Genomic DNA, 15,877 nt, shown 5'->3' on the forward strand with positions numbered 1-15,877 from the left:
AACAGGCAGGGAGCCAGTACAGCACAGATACACTGAACTGAGGGATGATTCCCATTCCAAGTAGGGCAGGAGAGAGATCACATCATCAGCAATGAGGGCAAGGGAAACAAAAGGGGAAATAAGCAAATGGACAACCCACTAAATGGGAGAACGTATTTACCAGTGATACATCCAATCAGGGATTAATGTCCAAAATCTATAAAGAACTCATACAATTTAATACCAAAAACCCCAAACAATGTAATTAAAAAATGGGCAGAGGACCTAAATAGACACTTCTCCAAAGAGGACATACAGATAGCCAACAGACAAGTGAAAAGATGCTCAACATCACTAATCAGAGAGATGCAAATTAAACCACAATGAGATGTCACCTCACACCTGTCAGAATGACCATCATATTATAAATCGACAAATGTTGGTGAACGGAGAAAAGGGAACCCTTGTGCAATGTTGGTCAGACTGTAAATTGGCCTAGTCACTATGAACAACATAACAGAGGTTCCTTAAAAATTAAAAACAGAACTACCTTATGACCCAGCAATTCCACTTCTGGTTATTTATCTAAAAAAGTCCAAAACACTAATGCAAAAAGATATATGAACCCCTATGTTAATGCAGCATTATTTACAATAGCCAAGATACAAAAGCAACCTAATAGTTCATCATTGGATAAAGATGTGGTACATATATACAAATGAAATCTTACCATTTACAGCAGCATGGATGGACCTAGAGAATATTATGCTAAGTAAAATAAGTCAGACAGAGAAAGACAAATACCATATAATTTCATTTATATGTAGAATCTAAAGAACAAACAACACAGAAACAGACATACCTACAGAGAACAAACTGATGGTTGCCAGATGGGAGGGGCATTAGGGAACCAGGTGAAAAAGGTAAAGTAATTAAGAAGTACAAGTCAGTAGTTACAAAGCAGTCACAGGGATGTAAAGTACAGGGAATACAGTCAATAATATTGTAATGACTCTGTATGGTGCCAGTGGGTACTGAAATTACTGGGGGGAACATTTCACAAATTGCATAAATGCCTAACCACTGTGCTATACACCTGAAATAAATATAAAATAATGAATGCCAACTGTATACTGAATGAATGAATAAGGCAAGCAAAATTATGACATCAGTTAGTCAAGATTTATTTCAACGCCTGAAATCATTCAAACCAATCAAAAATAGTACTACTACAATTTCTCATGATACATCAGTATTTAAACCAAAATTTAAAAAAAACATTAGGTGGTATTACCTAACATACACACTGTATGATTTTCAAAAGTGATGGCAATTTCACAAAATATAAGGCAACAAAATATTAAAACTTTCAAACTTACTGAGGACATAACTAGCAGCAATCTATCCAAACAAGCACGTTTGTTTTACCTTTGCTTCACAAAGCCACTGATAACTGAGGCTTCCTTCAAGTTTAGGATTTCTAACATTAAATTACATTTCGTAAGTATCTTCATAGAGAAGAAATGAAGACACACTACATTATTAGCCACAAATTAATACATCAAAAAGTGAAACAATCCCACTGAATGTATCCATGTTTCCCTTTCCCCAACATCAACTTTGTTATCCTAAATACCTTATGTTTTGGTTAAAATTAGTGCTCTATCTGTGCAGATAAGTGAAAGTTACTTATAATACATTATCTTTAAAACCGTCTTCTATTAATTACCCTTTGCATCTGTAATGGATGGACCTGGAGAACATTATGCTAAGTGAAATAAGCCAGCTGGAGAAAGACAAACACCCTATGATTCACTCATATGTAGAATCTAATGAACCCACTGAACTAACCAGCAAACAGAGACAGACTCTTAGATGGAGAGCAGATGACTGATAGTGTGGGAGGGGAGGTTAGGAGGTAGAAGGGTTGAGCAAACAGGAAAAAGGATTCATGGGCATGGACACAGTGTGGGGACTGCAGTGGGGGAGGGGGGCATAAGGGACTAAATGGTAATGGAGAAAAATACAATAAAAAAAAGGAAACAGAGACATGGATACATGGAACAGACTGACAAAAAAAATTACCTTTTATACACCTGTCTCCACCCCCCAACCAAATCTGGCACCAAAGTAAATAATACAATGTACTGCTTCAGGGGCCAAAAGAACCTGTAATCTTAATTTCCTAAGTATCCAAAGATGTCAACTTCCTGCCAATATAAACAAGTCTCCAGTGGCCAAAAACCACTTCTTAGCTGTGAAGAAGAAAAAATGCATAATGTGAGGATTAACTAAAACTTTATTTCTATTCCATAGTTTAACGGGCCCTTAAAACACTTTCCCTGGGGTGGAGGAACAAGTATTTTTTATTCTTTAAGAACCTGGTATAGAAAAGTGAACTGCTACATGTTCATTTAAGCTTTATAGAAACTAAAGATGAAGTTTTCAGGGTCTTTTTGTATAGTGAAGGGATAGAATGGTAGAGATAGATGCAATCCTTCTAAGTCCTAAGATATTCTGAATGGAAAAAAAGCTGACATGGCATTTACCTAAAGGAAAAAAAGAAAATCAAGAAAAATGGTGAGAAGTGTCTCCTCTTAAAAAGAGAAAAGTGCTACATAACACAAAAATAAACTACAAATTCGAAAAACACTTATTTTGATGTTTTAAAAGATAAACCAAAAGAAAAACTGATTGGCAGAAGGAGTTTAGACCAATTAGAACTAAGGCAGCTGTAAAAAAAAAACAAAACACACACACAACACAATTGGACCTCATAAAGAAAATGACTCATTAAGATTTTACAAGTTTTCATGTTTGTAGTAATATATTAATGCACAAAATATTGAAATTACAAAGTATGAATTTCCCCCCTTAGGTTTATAATAAACCATCAAATCTGTTTATCACATTTACTTTCATAAGCCGTCTCTGTGTAGCAGCACATGTTATACAAGTACATACATGCTAGTATTTTACCATGAGAATTAGTATTCATTTCAAACTATTCACTTGCCTCTTTACCCATAGCTATATATATATCTCATTTTCCTTATAAGACACTTAAGACCTTTCTAGTGGTAACTTTAATCAACACATTACATAAAAAGAATCTTGATTTTTAAAATGAATCTTTTTAGTACTATAACATGATGGGTTTAATTGAACACTTAGACCATAATGATAATTACATTGTACTGTTTGAACTGATTCACAGCTGTAGGAAAATGTTTGGTTTTTAACCAAGATGAGACTGCACAGTTATGAGCAGTAAAACACCGGAAAACAATGAATGAGTAGGAAGATGACTTTTCCTCAGTGGCCGTTCATTATTTTGCTTTTAGGAACCTGGAAGAAATTGTCTTCTTTGAGTTTCAAATGTTCTGGTAAATCCAGCTGTTTCTTAGCTTCCTCAATATCACCATGAATTGCTGAAATAAGTGATTCTGCAGAGAGAACAAACCAGGTGAAGATGATGAAAAACACCCCTACACTTTTTACTACCCCTTTGTTCAACCTCTCGTAAAAACACTCCACAGAGCTGGCAGTGTCTCTAGAACAGAGCAGTTAGCTGCCCAGTAACTGTTCTATCTGTTCTCACAGACTTAAGTAAAAAATCCATAGCACACAAAATATGTCTCTAATCTTATTGTAATTTCTTAGAGAAAGGCATCAGCGAAAAAGTACATTGCTAATATCAAATAGAAGAAACAAATATTCACTATTAATTCTCTTCAGCATTTACACTTATAAACAAAACTCTGCAATTAAAACTATCACACCACACTAAGATACCTGATACAATGTTTTTGATTGTTTCTCACAGCAAGCATTACAAAGCATCTATTATTCATTACAGTTTATTAATTCTTACTTGTTCCTTAAAACATGAAAAGGAAATAAAGATTTGAACTGCATACTGTTGGAGAGGCAGCCAGCCTGCTGCTGGGTTTGAATCTTTGGTCCATCACTTACTATGTGACCCTGGGCAAATTATGTAACCTCTGTGTGCCAATCTCCTCATCTGCAAAACGGGCAGAATAATTCCTCATATGGTTATTGTGGGAATGGAAGGAGTTAATTCCTTTAAGGCACTCAGCAATGCCTGGCACACATTAAATGCTCAAGTGTGATCTGTAAAGCTACGGTTCTTACTAGTAGAAGCAGAAGTAGCTATAGTAATACTTAAGTTAATCTAACTACCTGGCTGGCGTAGCTCAGTGGATTGAGCTTGGGCTGCGAACCAAAGCATTGCAGGTTTGATTCCCAGTCAGGGCACATGCCTGGGTTGCAGGCCACGGCCCCCAGCAACTGCACATTGATGTTTCTCTCTCTCTCTTTCTCCCCCCTTTCCCTCTCTAAAAATAAATAAATAAAATCTTTTAAAAAATTAGGAGAAAATATATATAAAAAAAAGATAATCTAACTAAAAACTTACCTAAAGAATCGAAGTTCTTTTCTGGTCTGAGGTAGCCAACAATGGCGACACTGAGGATTTCCCCATAAAAGTCCTCTTTGAAGGTATGCATGATATGAGTTTCCTATAGTCAAGAAATGTTTAAAAGAAAAATTACCATCAGATTGCAGAATACCTAAAATTTGAAATATACACATAAATGAAACAACCCTCATTAAATTCTGAGACAGGTTAAAATCTAAATGCAGTTTTTCCTGAATTTTTCCATTGTTCCTGTCCCTGCTCCTGACTGTACATAGAAACATTACTGAGTAATGTAGATGTTACACCACAAATGAGGTATGATTTGCTGTTTATAGAAAAAACCAACATGCAGCAAAGTAATTAAGTCTTAGCAAGGCAGAAAAACTGAGCAAAGACAACAAAAAGGGAGTAAAGTATTAAGAGATGTTACCAATAACAGACCCAGTTTTAAAGTTAATCAGGATCTAAGTGTGTCTAACACACTCAGTGAAAGAAACTTTTGAGGGCTGGATGAAGCTGAAGGCGATGCGGGACAGAAGAGCCCAAGCTGGCTCCTGATCTGGGAATGATGTGATGTATGGGCACACACAACACACAATGAAGCAAAGTGGTGCAGGAAGTAAACACTTTGGAAAAATCAGAATTTTAGTAGGCGCCTACAAAGAAGAAACCTGAGTTCAAAAAGGCAGAAAACGAATCTAAAGAGCAAGCAAACACCCAAGACAGTTGAAGATGGGCTAGGACAGTAGCACTGGAAGGTTACACAATTTAGAAACATGTAACTAACTTGAGACTAGAGGTATATTTTGAAATACTATGTTTAATAAGAATGGCCTATTTAAAAGAAATCAAACGTGAAAATCTGAGTAATTCTTTCCTACCAAATATAGGAAGTTCATCCTATATACACTTAATGGAATTTATGGATTTTTATGAAGCCCATTAAAAAAAGGAACACTGACTTAAACAATTTAAAAGGAAACATGGATATTGTTTCCTTTAAACTTTTTAGGCCCTGGCCAGGTAGTTCAGTTGTTTAGAGCATTGTCTTGATATGCCAAGGTTTCAAGTTCAATCCCCAGTCAGAGCACATACCAGAATCACCAATGAATGCATAAATAAGTGGAACTACAAATCAATGTTTCTTTTCTTTTCTCTCTTTCTCTCCCTCCCCCTCCTTTCCTCTCTCTAAAAATAAAAAAATTTTAGCCCTGGCTGGCATAGCTCAGTGGATTGAGCGCAGGCTGCGAAACAAAGTGTCGCAGGTTCGATTCCCAGTCAGGCCACATACCTGGGTTGCAGGCCATGGCCCCCAGCAACCACACATTGATGTTTCTCTCTCTCTCTCTTTCTCCCTCCCTTCCTTCTCTAAAAATAAATAAATAAAATCTTTAAAAAAATAAAAAAAAAATTCTTAAAAAGAAATAGAACTTTTCTTAAAGCTATTATCAAAGTTTTGGTTTTGTTAGATAATGAAATCATTTATAGAAGAGTTGAACTTAAATACTATGTTAAATTCCAAGTGTTTAGGAGAAGGAAAGTACTACAGTAAGAAAAATAAGTTAAGAATCAAAAGTCTCAAGTTGCACATTTAGCTAATGGCATAGCTTAACCTCTCTGGGGCTCAGCTTTCTTGTCTGTAATTGAGGGGTTTGAGTTAGAAGACATAAGGTGCCCCATGACTTTGTATTGGGTTGGCCAAAAAGTTTGTGTTTTTTCCTGTAAGATGGCTCTAGTAGCACTAAGTTGCCTTTAACTTCATTCAATAAAATTTGTTAGATTGTTTGTGACAGCTGTCATATCAGCATGCATTAAAATTTATCCAAATTGCTGAATTTTTGTGTACCCATTTTAATATTGAAGATGAAGAAAATGAGCACCATTTTCGGTGTATTATGCTTTATTATTTCAAGAAAGGTAAAAACACAACTGAAATGCAAACAAAGATTTATGCAGTTTATGGAGAAGGTGCTGTGACTGATCGAACATGTCAAAGGTGGTTTGCAAAGTTTCATGCTAGAGATTTCTCGCTGGATGATGCTCCATGGCTGGTTAGACAAGTTGAAGTTGACAGAGATCAAATCAAGACATTAACTGAAAACAGTCAATGTTATACCACATGGGAGAGAGCCGACATACTCAAAATATCCAAATCAATAAAGCGGTTGGTGGAAATGAAATATATGCCTTTTATTTTATGGAAAAAAACATACAGACTTTTTGGCCAACCCAATACTATGAACCAATAAATGTGACTTTCAGTCTTTCTTTTCAGTAAAACTTGGAATAAAAAGAAATATATAAGACCTTGACACTATTATAAAACATCACAGAGAAATGGTAAGAATGTCTACTTTCCCTAAATTGATGTACAGATTCAATGCTATGCCAATCAAAACCTTAGGTTTTTTTCAAATGACAGAAACTGAATCACTTCAGAAAGTGATTCTAAAATTTATATTGAAATGTGAAAGGCCAAAATTACCCAAGAAATCTTGAAAACAAAACTGGAGGATTTATATGATCAGATATTAAGACCTATTATAGAGCTAGAGAAATTAAGACAACGTGGCAATGGCCTACTGATAAACTAGGAGATAGGCCAATTTAATGTATGAGCCTGTTTTGGACTCACACTGATAAAGTCACTTGATTTAAGACCAAGCTGACACTGGAGTGCCGCCAGGGAGGATAGCATTTTCAATAAATGGGCTGGTAGGGATTTCAGTAAATCCCTGGCTGGTGTGGCTCAGCGCATTGGACATTGTCCCAAAAACCAAAAGGTTGCTGGTCAGGGCACATGCCTGGGTTGTGGGCCAGGTCCCCATTTTGGGGAGTGCAAGAAGCAACTGATCATGTTTCTCTCCCTCTCTCCCTCCCTTTCCTTTCTCTAAAGACAAATCCATAAAATCTTTTTTAAAAATAAAACAAAATATAATAAATGGGCTGGGTCAATACTCATACAAAAAAAAAATTTGACCCTAACCTCATACCATACTCAAAAATCCATTTGATGAGAAGAGCAAGACAATTAAGCCTTTAGGGGAAACAAAATCTACAAATATCTTTATGACTCTGGAAGAGGCAAAGATTTCTTAAAAGCAGCACAACATAAAAGATATTTGCAATTTATAAATAGTCCCAACAAAGGAACTGGATCTAGATAGAGTATATTAAGAACTTAAGTCACTGAGACAGACAATCCAATTTTTAAAAAAGAAAATGTCTTGCTCTTGGCTGGTGTGGCTCAGTGCACTGAGCACTGGCCTGCAAACCAAAGGGTCGCTGGCTCAATTCCCAGGCAGGGCACATGCCTGGGTTGCAGGCCAGGTCCCAGTAGGGGCATGTGAGAGGCAACCACACACTTGATGTTTCTCTCCCTTTCTTTCTCCCTCCCTTCCCCTCTGTCTAACATAAATAAATGAAACCTTTAAAAATAGAAAAAGAAAAAGTCTTGAACAGGCACATCATATATGTCTGTTATTGGCAAAGAAGAAAAAAAAAACCTTCTGAAATTTATGAACCTCCTCCCAAGGGAAAATTGAGTATCTCCTAACTATGAAAGTACTTTCAAGGCATTCCTTAACTGGCTCTGTAGTAACAGTTCTGTTACTTGAATAGCTAATAAAGAAAAATTAGTCAAAGTAGCCTTCCCTGCCTTTATTTTCTTCCCCCATTCTACCAAAAAAAGAAAAGGTGTGTTCTTTCATCAATTTTTTTTCTTTATTTATGCCAACAAATATTTTTCACATCCCTAACACTCAAAAATAAGAGAAATGTTGAACACAACGTTAAGTAATTCGGGGCCAATTCTATTGCTTATGCCTGTATTAGCCCTGTGATTTTCCAACTGTGACATACTTCTCTTCTATAAACTCTTCAAAGAGGATGAAATTTAGATGAACTGTAACTGTTTTTGCCACACACTTGGACTAATCAAAAGATTTGGCTGTATCTAGCAGATTAAGCACATCAGCTATGCGGGTCCTAGGAGAGGAGCAGAAAGTACACCTCAAATGGTTTCAAAGAGGGGGGGAAATTACCTCGCCATGTTATCAGAAAACACCATTCACATAATAAGCAGTTCTATGCTAACAGAGTGGCCAAGTAATTAAAGGGTGAATGAACTACATAAACTGTGGCAAGCTGAATTTCATGAAACATACTCTTCAAGCACTTTTATCTCCAGCAAAGGGAAATACATGGGCAGTTATAAAAATTAATATTATTGTAATTTGTTTGCAACTTTTTGTTCTATACAAGATTTAAGAAATAAACGCATAAAAATTATTAACTTATGTTATTGGGCACAGTGTATAAAAATGTAAAATTTCTTCTCTCTGTGTATGTATGTGTATATATGTATCTCCTCAGGTGAGGATTTGCAAAAAAAAAAAAAAAAAGAGTTTGTATATGCTATTAAAGTTGGAGTAAATTCAAATTAGACTTATGTAACTTCAGGATGTTAAATGGAATCCCCATAATAACCACAAAGAATATCTACAGAAAATACACAAAAGGAAATCAGAAGGGAATCAAAATGTCACTACAAAAAAGTCAACTAAACACAAAAGGCAGTAATGGAGAAAATGATAGCCAAAAAAGCTGTAAGGCATATAGAAAACAAATAGCAAAATAGCATTAACTCCCTCATCAATAATCAGTTTTAATGTAAATGGGTTAAACGGTTAAAAGGCAGAATGATTAAAAAGAGAAGACTCAACTACACACTCAAAACAGATTCACTTTTAGATCCAGACATAATTAAAAGTGATTAAAAGTGAAAGGATGTAAAGTTATTCCATTCAAATAGTAACTAAATATTTCACTTTTAAATCCTTCAAATATGCTGCCAAAAATTCTAGAATTTAGACTATGTTGTGATTACCACTGATATAGTCCATTCCACTATATGTACACCTAATACCACATATTACTCTAAATCATCATCCCATTTTCAGGTACAGAGTGAAATGCATTCTTACCATGGACTTTTTTGTGTTTTTGTAGTATGGGTTCCATCCTATGCTCACCACCATCTTATGGACATCTCCACTTCCAACACTGGCCCATCCATAATAAATGCCAGTGGATATGTCAGCTGGAAGACTGTCTACTACTTGTTCAGGAAAGTTAGCTTAAAAACAGAAGTAAATATTCTGAGTGTTAAGGGTATCATATTACTCATAAAAATAGCACGAAAAGCTAGTCTAAATAATTAAGCTCACAAGATTGCTTATGAGGACCGATCCCACCATTCCATATTCTGGGTCGAATTTCTCCTCTTTATGTTACTAAGTTAGGAACAAGGTACCAGATCACACTCTCCAGGTAGAAGACGACAAATACACGAACAGCTGGAATTTTTAGACCTGGTCTTTTGGAATCACTTAGAAAGATTCTCATTTTGGAAATACACATAACTAGTCCCCAAACTCGAAGACTGCTTTAATAGGTCTGGGGGCAGCCCTGACTACATTTTTAAAAATGAATTACGCTTACCTTCAAGTCCGGACTACTAAAATTAATGTAGACAGATCAAAAAAGAGATCTGATTTTCATTCAACTGCCTGTATGATCACTTGGACACAATCTATTAACAGGTTTAAAAAAAAAAACACCCTACAGTGGCATGAAAAGTCAGCCAATCTGCCCAAATTATGTTTTGTAATGGGCAAGGCTCGTGCCATGCTTGGCAGCTCTATCACACCTGGATAGAGAGTCGGCAAAGGGGGACCGCAAAACTCAGCTCCAGCTTCCTGCCCTCACCATCCCTCAAGGCAGTTCCCCGGAAAACTCAAAACCACCGGCCAGGACCTGATTCCCCAGACTGATCAAAGGTCCTCCGCCTCAACCGAGCAGAGACAAGCAGAGGAGAGGGTGTCACCACTGTCCTCAGCCCCAAGACCCTGCCCGACCCCCGTCCTAAGCCCCAGCTGACGTCCACCTCCCACGCGCCCAAGCCTCAGGGGATCCGCACCCTCCAGCGCTCACCTGTGGGGATGCCCAGTTGCTTGGAACCACGTCCAAAGCCCCTCACCACTTGGCCGCGGCAGAAATACGGCAGATGCTTCATGACGTCGTCCGCTTGGGGTGCGGACTGAGGCCCAGGCCGCAGGTCCAGCAAAGCCGCCGTGGAGGTGGTGCCCGGCCCCCCGGACCAGCCGGGGGTGTCGGGCAGGAGCTCGGCCGGCGGGCCGGGCGGGAGTACAACGGCCTGGGAGGCGCCGGAGCCACGCAGGGTCTATCCCTTCACGCTGCTGACCCAACAGAAGCTGCCTGGCAACTCGGAGAATATGTCTCCGCCTCGAGAGCAAAGGTGGCAGCCGTGAGGGTAGAAATGAATGCGACTGCGGGCTTGGAGCGCAGGGAGGGCAGACTGGCGGGGAAAGGGCCCCAGCCCTCGGAAATGCACCGGCCTGCAGACACTTCCTCTGCCCAGTGACCCGGACCTTGTTCGGCTTCCGTAGCCCCGCCCCCAACATGGCCCCACCCCCAGCATGGCCGCAGCCTCAGCATGGCCGAACGCCTCGCCGGTGCACCGTTTCTTTGTTTTTTACCGGCCCAGGCGGTTTGAAATATGGCGAAGAACCCGTATTTCAGCCTGGGGGATGTCGTAGTGTTTCTTTTGCCTTCATCGTTTTCAGAAGGATCCTGATGCTAAATAGAAACCTTTAGGTCCTTGGCAACCACTAGGTTGCTTGTCACACCCATTCCGCTCTTAAACATTTATTAAAGTTCCAAAATTCCAGTTCAGACATCACTCCTTCATAGAGGCTTTTCCTGACTGCCTGCGGGAAGTGATCCTCCATTTGACATGGTGTGAAGTTACAGCACAATAGAAGCCCTGGTTTGTGACCAGCGGAAGGTTGCAATGATGTGATTACCTTCCCGAGCCTCCTCCCCACACACAGCAGGAGGAACGCAGGCCCCTCCCCACCCTCCCTCCCTAGGCAGTGAGAGTTCTTGAGAACTTCATACACCGGATGAAAGGCCTGATCTCCACTGCGATGCAAGTTCAGGCGCCTTCTGAGCCTTGGAAGTGTAAATATTACCTCCGGAAGTAGAGCTCACAATGTATACACGGGAGTCGATCACAAGGTCATCTTCCAGTCTTGGTTTTGAGAAAGAAGTTTTAGCTGTTCTCTCGTACCTTTCTCTGTTGAAGGGGAGCAGAGTTTGCCACCCAAACATGCCTCTTGGGGATATGGATTATTTTAGGCTGGTTAACATAAACAAATAGCAAATGTGGGAGAAGCTCTGAAAACCAAGTATAAGTTCCCCTTATAAAGGACATTCACATTTGCAAGGAAAATCTCCCTTTGGAATGGTATTTCCCTCACTGTACCGGAGAGAGGAGGACATCTACTGTTGAAAGTGAAGAACTCTGCATAAAGATCCTCCCTCTTGTTAACTGTGCTTTTTTTCTGGTAACCTCCCATAACTAACTCCCCAACCCCAACATCTTTTGCCTTTAGCTTAAAGTGGCATTTAAGGTGATGGCTTCCAACATTTTGGTGAGTTACTTGGTGTTCCTGAGTCTCTCCTGTGTATACAGGAGACATACCTGTTGTTACATTTTAAAAAATCATTTTTAACTTTCAATTACAGTTGACATACATTATTAAGTAGTTTCAGGTGTATACCCTAGTGATTAGATATTACATAACTTAGTAAGTGATCATGCACCCACCTGACATGGAAGAGCAAGTTGGGTCCTGCTGCCCTCCACCACCCTCTAGGCAAATTTCTGAAGGCAAAGATTTGGTGATAAAGGAAAGAAGTCTTTATTCAAAAGCTACACAATTTTGGAATGACAGCTTTTGACAGCATTAATGTTACAGGGTGCAGCCAAGAGGGGGGACCCCAAATAGGCATTTGAAATGGGGTCCAGAACTCAAGGTGTCCAGGAGATTTTAAGATGTCTTCACCCCTTCCCCCACAGGTGTGAGTTGGGGGAAGGGGCACACAGAGCAAGAACATGCAGGGCAGCTTTGCAGCTAATCCATGGCATGGTCATTTAACATACCTATAGCCTTTGGCTGGTCACTTAGACATGCTAAATAGCTATGGCCATGCTCTAGACCAGGGGGATGGAAAGGGACCTTCCCCCAAGATGTGACTGGGGGGCAGGTCCACCGAGTTACAGCGCCTGCATGGGAGCTCGGAGAAGATTGGCTCCATGACATGGGGTCACACCTGCCCAGACCCATGATGGCGACCAGAAAAGCTGGAGAAGACAGCAGATTGAGGGCAAGTGTGCCCGAGTGTAGGAGGAGTCGGAAATGGGGCTGCAGAGGAAGATTGGCTCGGGGATTTTAACCCAGACACAGCAGGCATTGAAGGGAGAAGCACGTGGTTTTGGCTGAGTGGGGACTCCCGTGGCCCTGGGATAGAGGACCACGTGCCTTTGCCAGAGTGGGGACCCCGAAGCTTTAGAAGGGGGAACCACCACCTCGTTTTAGTAGAGATCCCGGTGACACAGCTGAGGGTGCCAGGAACCCAGGGAGGTCTCCCAGTCAAGACGGAGTACTAGATGGGAATAACCAGAGGACTGCCTGAGCCATGGACTTCTATTTTCTTTCCTGAAATATGGTACTCTGGACTGGGCAAAGGGGGAAGGAAGGATTGTGTCTGTTTGTGGGTGTTTTAAAGGGACTTTAGGATTTTTGATAAAGACATTAGGTCACTACTTTACGTTTGTATAGCATTAAATAAACATTTCCTTTCCTTTTCACAAATCTCTGGCATTGAGAGACATCTTTCTTCTGGCGGCAGACATAATGGACCTGGGGTTTTCTTTCAGTAATAGTATATCGTCCCAGGCCCCCCTTGTTTGTTCTGTAACATTAGGCCACTTAAGCCTATCAATTAATGGTAAACTCTAACTCAGGTGTGTCAAACTCATTTTCAATGGGGGCCACATCAGACTCAAGGTTGCCTTCAAAGGGCCACGTGTAATTTTAGGACTGTATAGATGTAACTACTCCTTAATAGTTAAGGGAGAGCTGGGTGGAGCTGCTGCCTGCCAGGTAGAAACAAGGTGGAGGGCCAGATTCAGCCCAAGGGCCCTGTGTTTGCCAACTGTGATCTAACTCCTTAGTTACAGCTTTCATCGCTTAAGCCTATTAATTAAGGCTAAACTCTTTAACTCTTTCTTCCCCTATCTTTCCCCTAGTTTTTAATTACCTCATTTCTACAGGGTTAGTCTACAAACAAAAACAACATAAGATACAAAAGCTACACAATTTTCGAAGAATGGCAGGTTTCTTCCTCTGAGCCTGTCCCCTCTAGAACACCCCAAAAAAGAATAACTTTGCCACACCCTGCCAGGCCAGCCCCATTCAGGCTGCACCCAGAGTTCCTTCTACATCCAAAATACCATCAGCAGGCAGCTGCAGCAGGCAGCTGCAACAGGATCATCCAAACATCCTCAAGGAAGACAGGGCAAGAGAGCCAGTCTCTGCCTTCCTTTTATTTTAAATCTTCTGGCCCATAATTTTGTGTGCTTAAGAGGCTTCTCAACCAACCCTATCCTAGACTGTTTACCATTGCCTGGGGCAGCTGCTTCCTATGGCCCCTCCTTGCTCCTCCCCAGTGATCTGATATGATCTCTCTGTATCAACACCAGATACAATTATTAGACTATTATCGACTATATCCCTATTCTGTACTTTACATCCCCATGACTATTCTATAACAACCAATTTGTACTTCTGAATCCCTTCACCTTTTTTGTCCATTCCCCCTCACTCCCCCTCCCATCTGGCAACCATCAAAACCTTCTATCTATAATTCTGTTTCTGTTCTGCTTGCTTGTTTATTTTGGTTTTTTTGGATTCAATTGCTGATAGATATGTATTTATTGCCATTTTATGGTTTATATTAAATTTTAATTTTTCTCTTGCTAATTTGTCTCATGTTAATTTATTCATTAGACCAGCCAGAAGAATCTTTTGTGACGGGACATAGCTGAACAGTAGCCATTGTTAGGTAGGAGCTGACCAGCAGCCGTTCCCAGACAGCAGCCTTTCCCCGATAAGCAGTTATCTCAAGGCCAAAACACTGACCTTCGTTTTCTGCTTCTGTATGCTTGCTTTTAGCAGCTGTTCTCGCCCCCCACCTTTTTGCCTTGTAACAAGAATATAAGCAAACTCCAGTTTAAGCTCTGGGCCCAGAATTTGGATTTTATCTCCTCTGGGTCCGCATGCGTGAATAAACCCCACTTCGTAAACTCCCAGGCCATCTGAGTCATCTTTTCCTAACACTTAGAGGGTAGAGGAAATTTTTTTCCTCTCAATACTACAGTAGAAGAAAAGGGGCCACGTGCTACACCTGACAAACTTGGGGGACACCTGCTTGATAGCCTTACAAACTTAGAAATGTAAAATAGCCACAAAGGATGTTCTAAAATTACAGGTCCAGGCCAGCTAATAGGAAAGGGAAATGGGTTCCCCTGTCAACAGGAGTGGCAAAGAATTTGTGAATATTTTAAATCTATCACACTATCTTTTATTCAACCAGTGACAACTTGTCAATTTAAACCATACCCCATATACTTTTTTTTCCTCATCAAAATATGGCTATAGTCCATGCCTTAAAGAAGCTGTACTATTTATATATTGTGCAGAAAAAATGGCAGACTCTAAAATTTCATATCTTAATTGTGAAAAAAGGAGAAAGGAAACACCAGTAATTTTAGAAACAAACTGAACTAATTAAATATGTAATTATGCAAGTAACATGTATAAAGGACCCATGGACAAAGACAGTGGGGTGGAGGAAGGATTGAATGTGGGAGATGGGGGGGTGTCTGGCAGGGGAGTGTAATGGGGGAACAATGGGGATAACTGTAGTTGAACAGCAATTAAAATTTTAAAAAATACTGTGGAATATAACTGTACCCTGAGTTTTTATGGCCCTGATGGGCTGGACCACAGAGTTTATTGTTTGATGATATTCAGAGTTCCTTATAGTCCGTCATTGTTTCACACGTTGTGCTTTCTCCAGCTAGACTATAAATTCCAAAATGTCAGGAACTGTGCTTTGTATTTTGCACATATCCCTTTCCATAACAAAAATCTGAGCAATAAATGCCTAATTGATGAAGCTTTTAAAAAAATAAAATAAACATGTAATTATGTTTGGTAATTTTGATATTTTCGTCATGGTTTTCACATGAATTGAGAGAACACACAATAGGAGGCCCATAGACACACATTAACTTACTGGTGCTTGACCAGAAAATCCCAGACTGATTGATTAAGATTGCACTGCAATTAGATCAGATATTGAATCTAAGTTTGGAATCAGGTTTTTAGCACCAGTGATGCCTTTTTGGACCTGTGGTTTTCTCTTTAACAACATATGGATGATCTCTAATACATCCAATTTTGGTTCTTATAACTGTATATAAGTTTTTAACATACTAAAATCACAAAATATACATTTTAGTAC

At 39.6% G+C, this 15,877-nt stretch overlaps 1 protein-coding gene across 1 annotated transcript; it reads right to left on the reverse strand.

Moving 5' to 3' along the window:
* Positions 1-1,139: 1,139 nt before the first annotated feature.
* Positions 1,140-10,864, reverse strand: RFK (riboflavin kinase). Its single transcript, XM_045840901.1, has 4 exons — positions 10,415-10,864; positions 9,406-9,557; positions 4,418-4,520; positions 1,140-3,425 (listed from the first exon to the last, which is right to left on the reverse strand). The coding sequence occupies exons 1-4, from the start codon at positions 10,494-10,496 to the stop codon at positions 3,295-3,297; spliced, it is 468 nt and encodes a 155-aa protein (XP_045696857.1). The 5' UTR covers positions 10,497-10,864; the 3' UTR covers positions 1,140-3,294.
* Positions 10,865-15,877: the final 5,013 nt, after the last annotated feature.

The sequence above is a fragment of the Phyllostomus hastatus genome, unplaced genomic scaffold (genome assembly GCF_019186645.2).
Source record: "Phyllostomus hastatus isolate PE091 unplaced genomic scaffold, TTU_PhHast_1.1 phas_contig_34, whole genome shotgun sequence".
Lineage (NCBI taxonomy): Eukaryota > Metazoa > Chordata > Mammalia > Chiroptera > Phyllostomidae > Phyllostomus > Phyllostomus hastatus.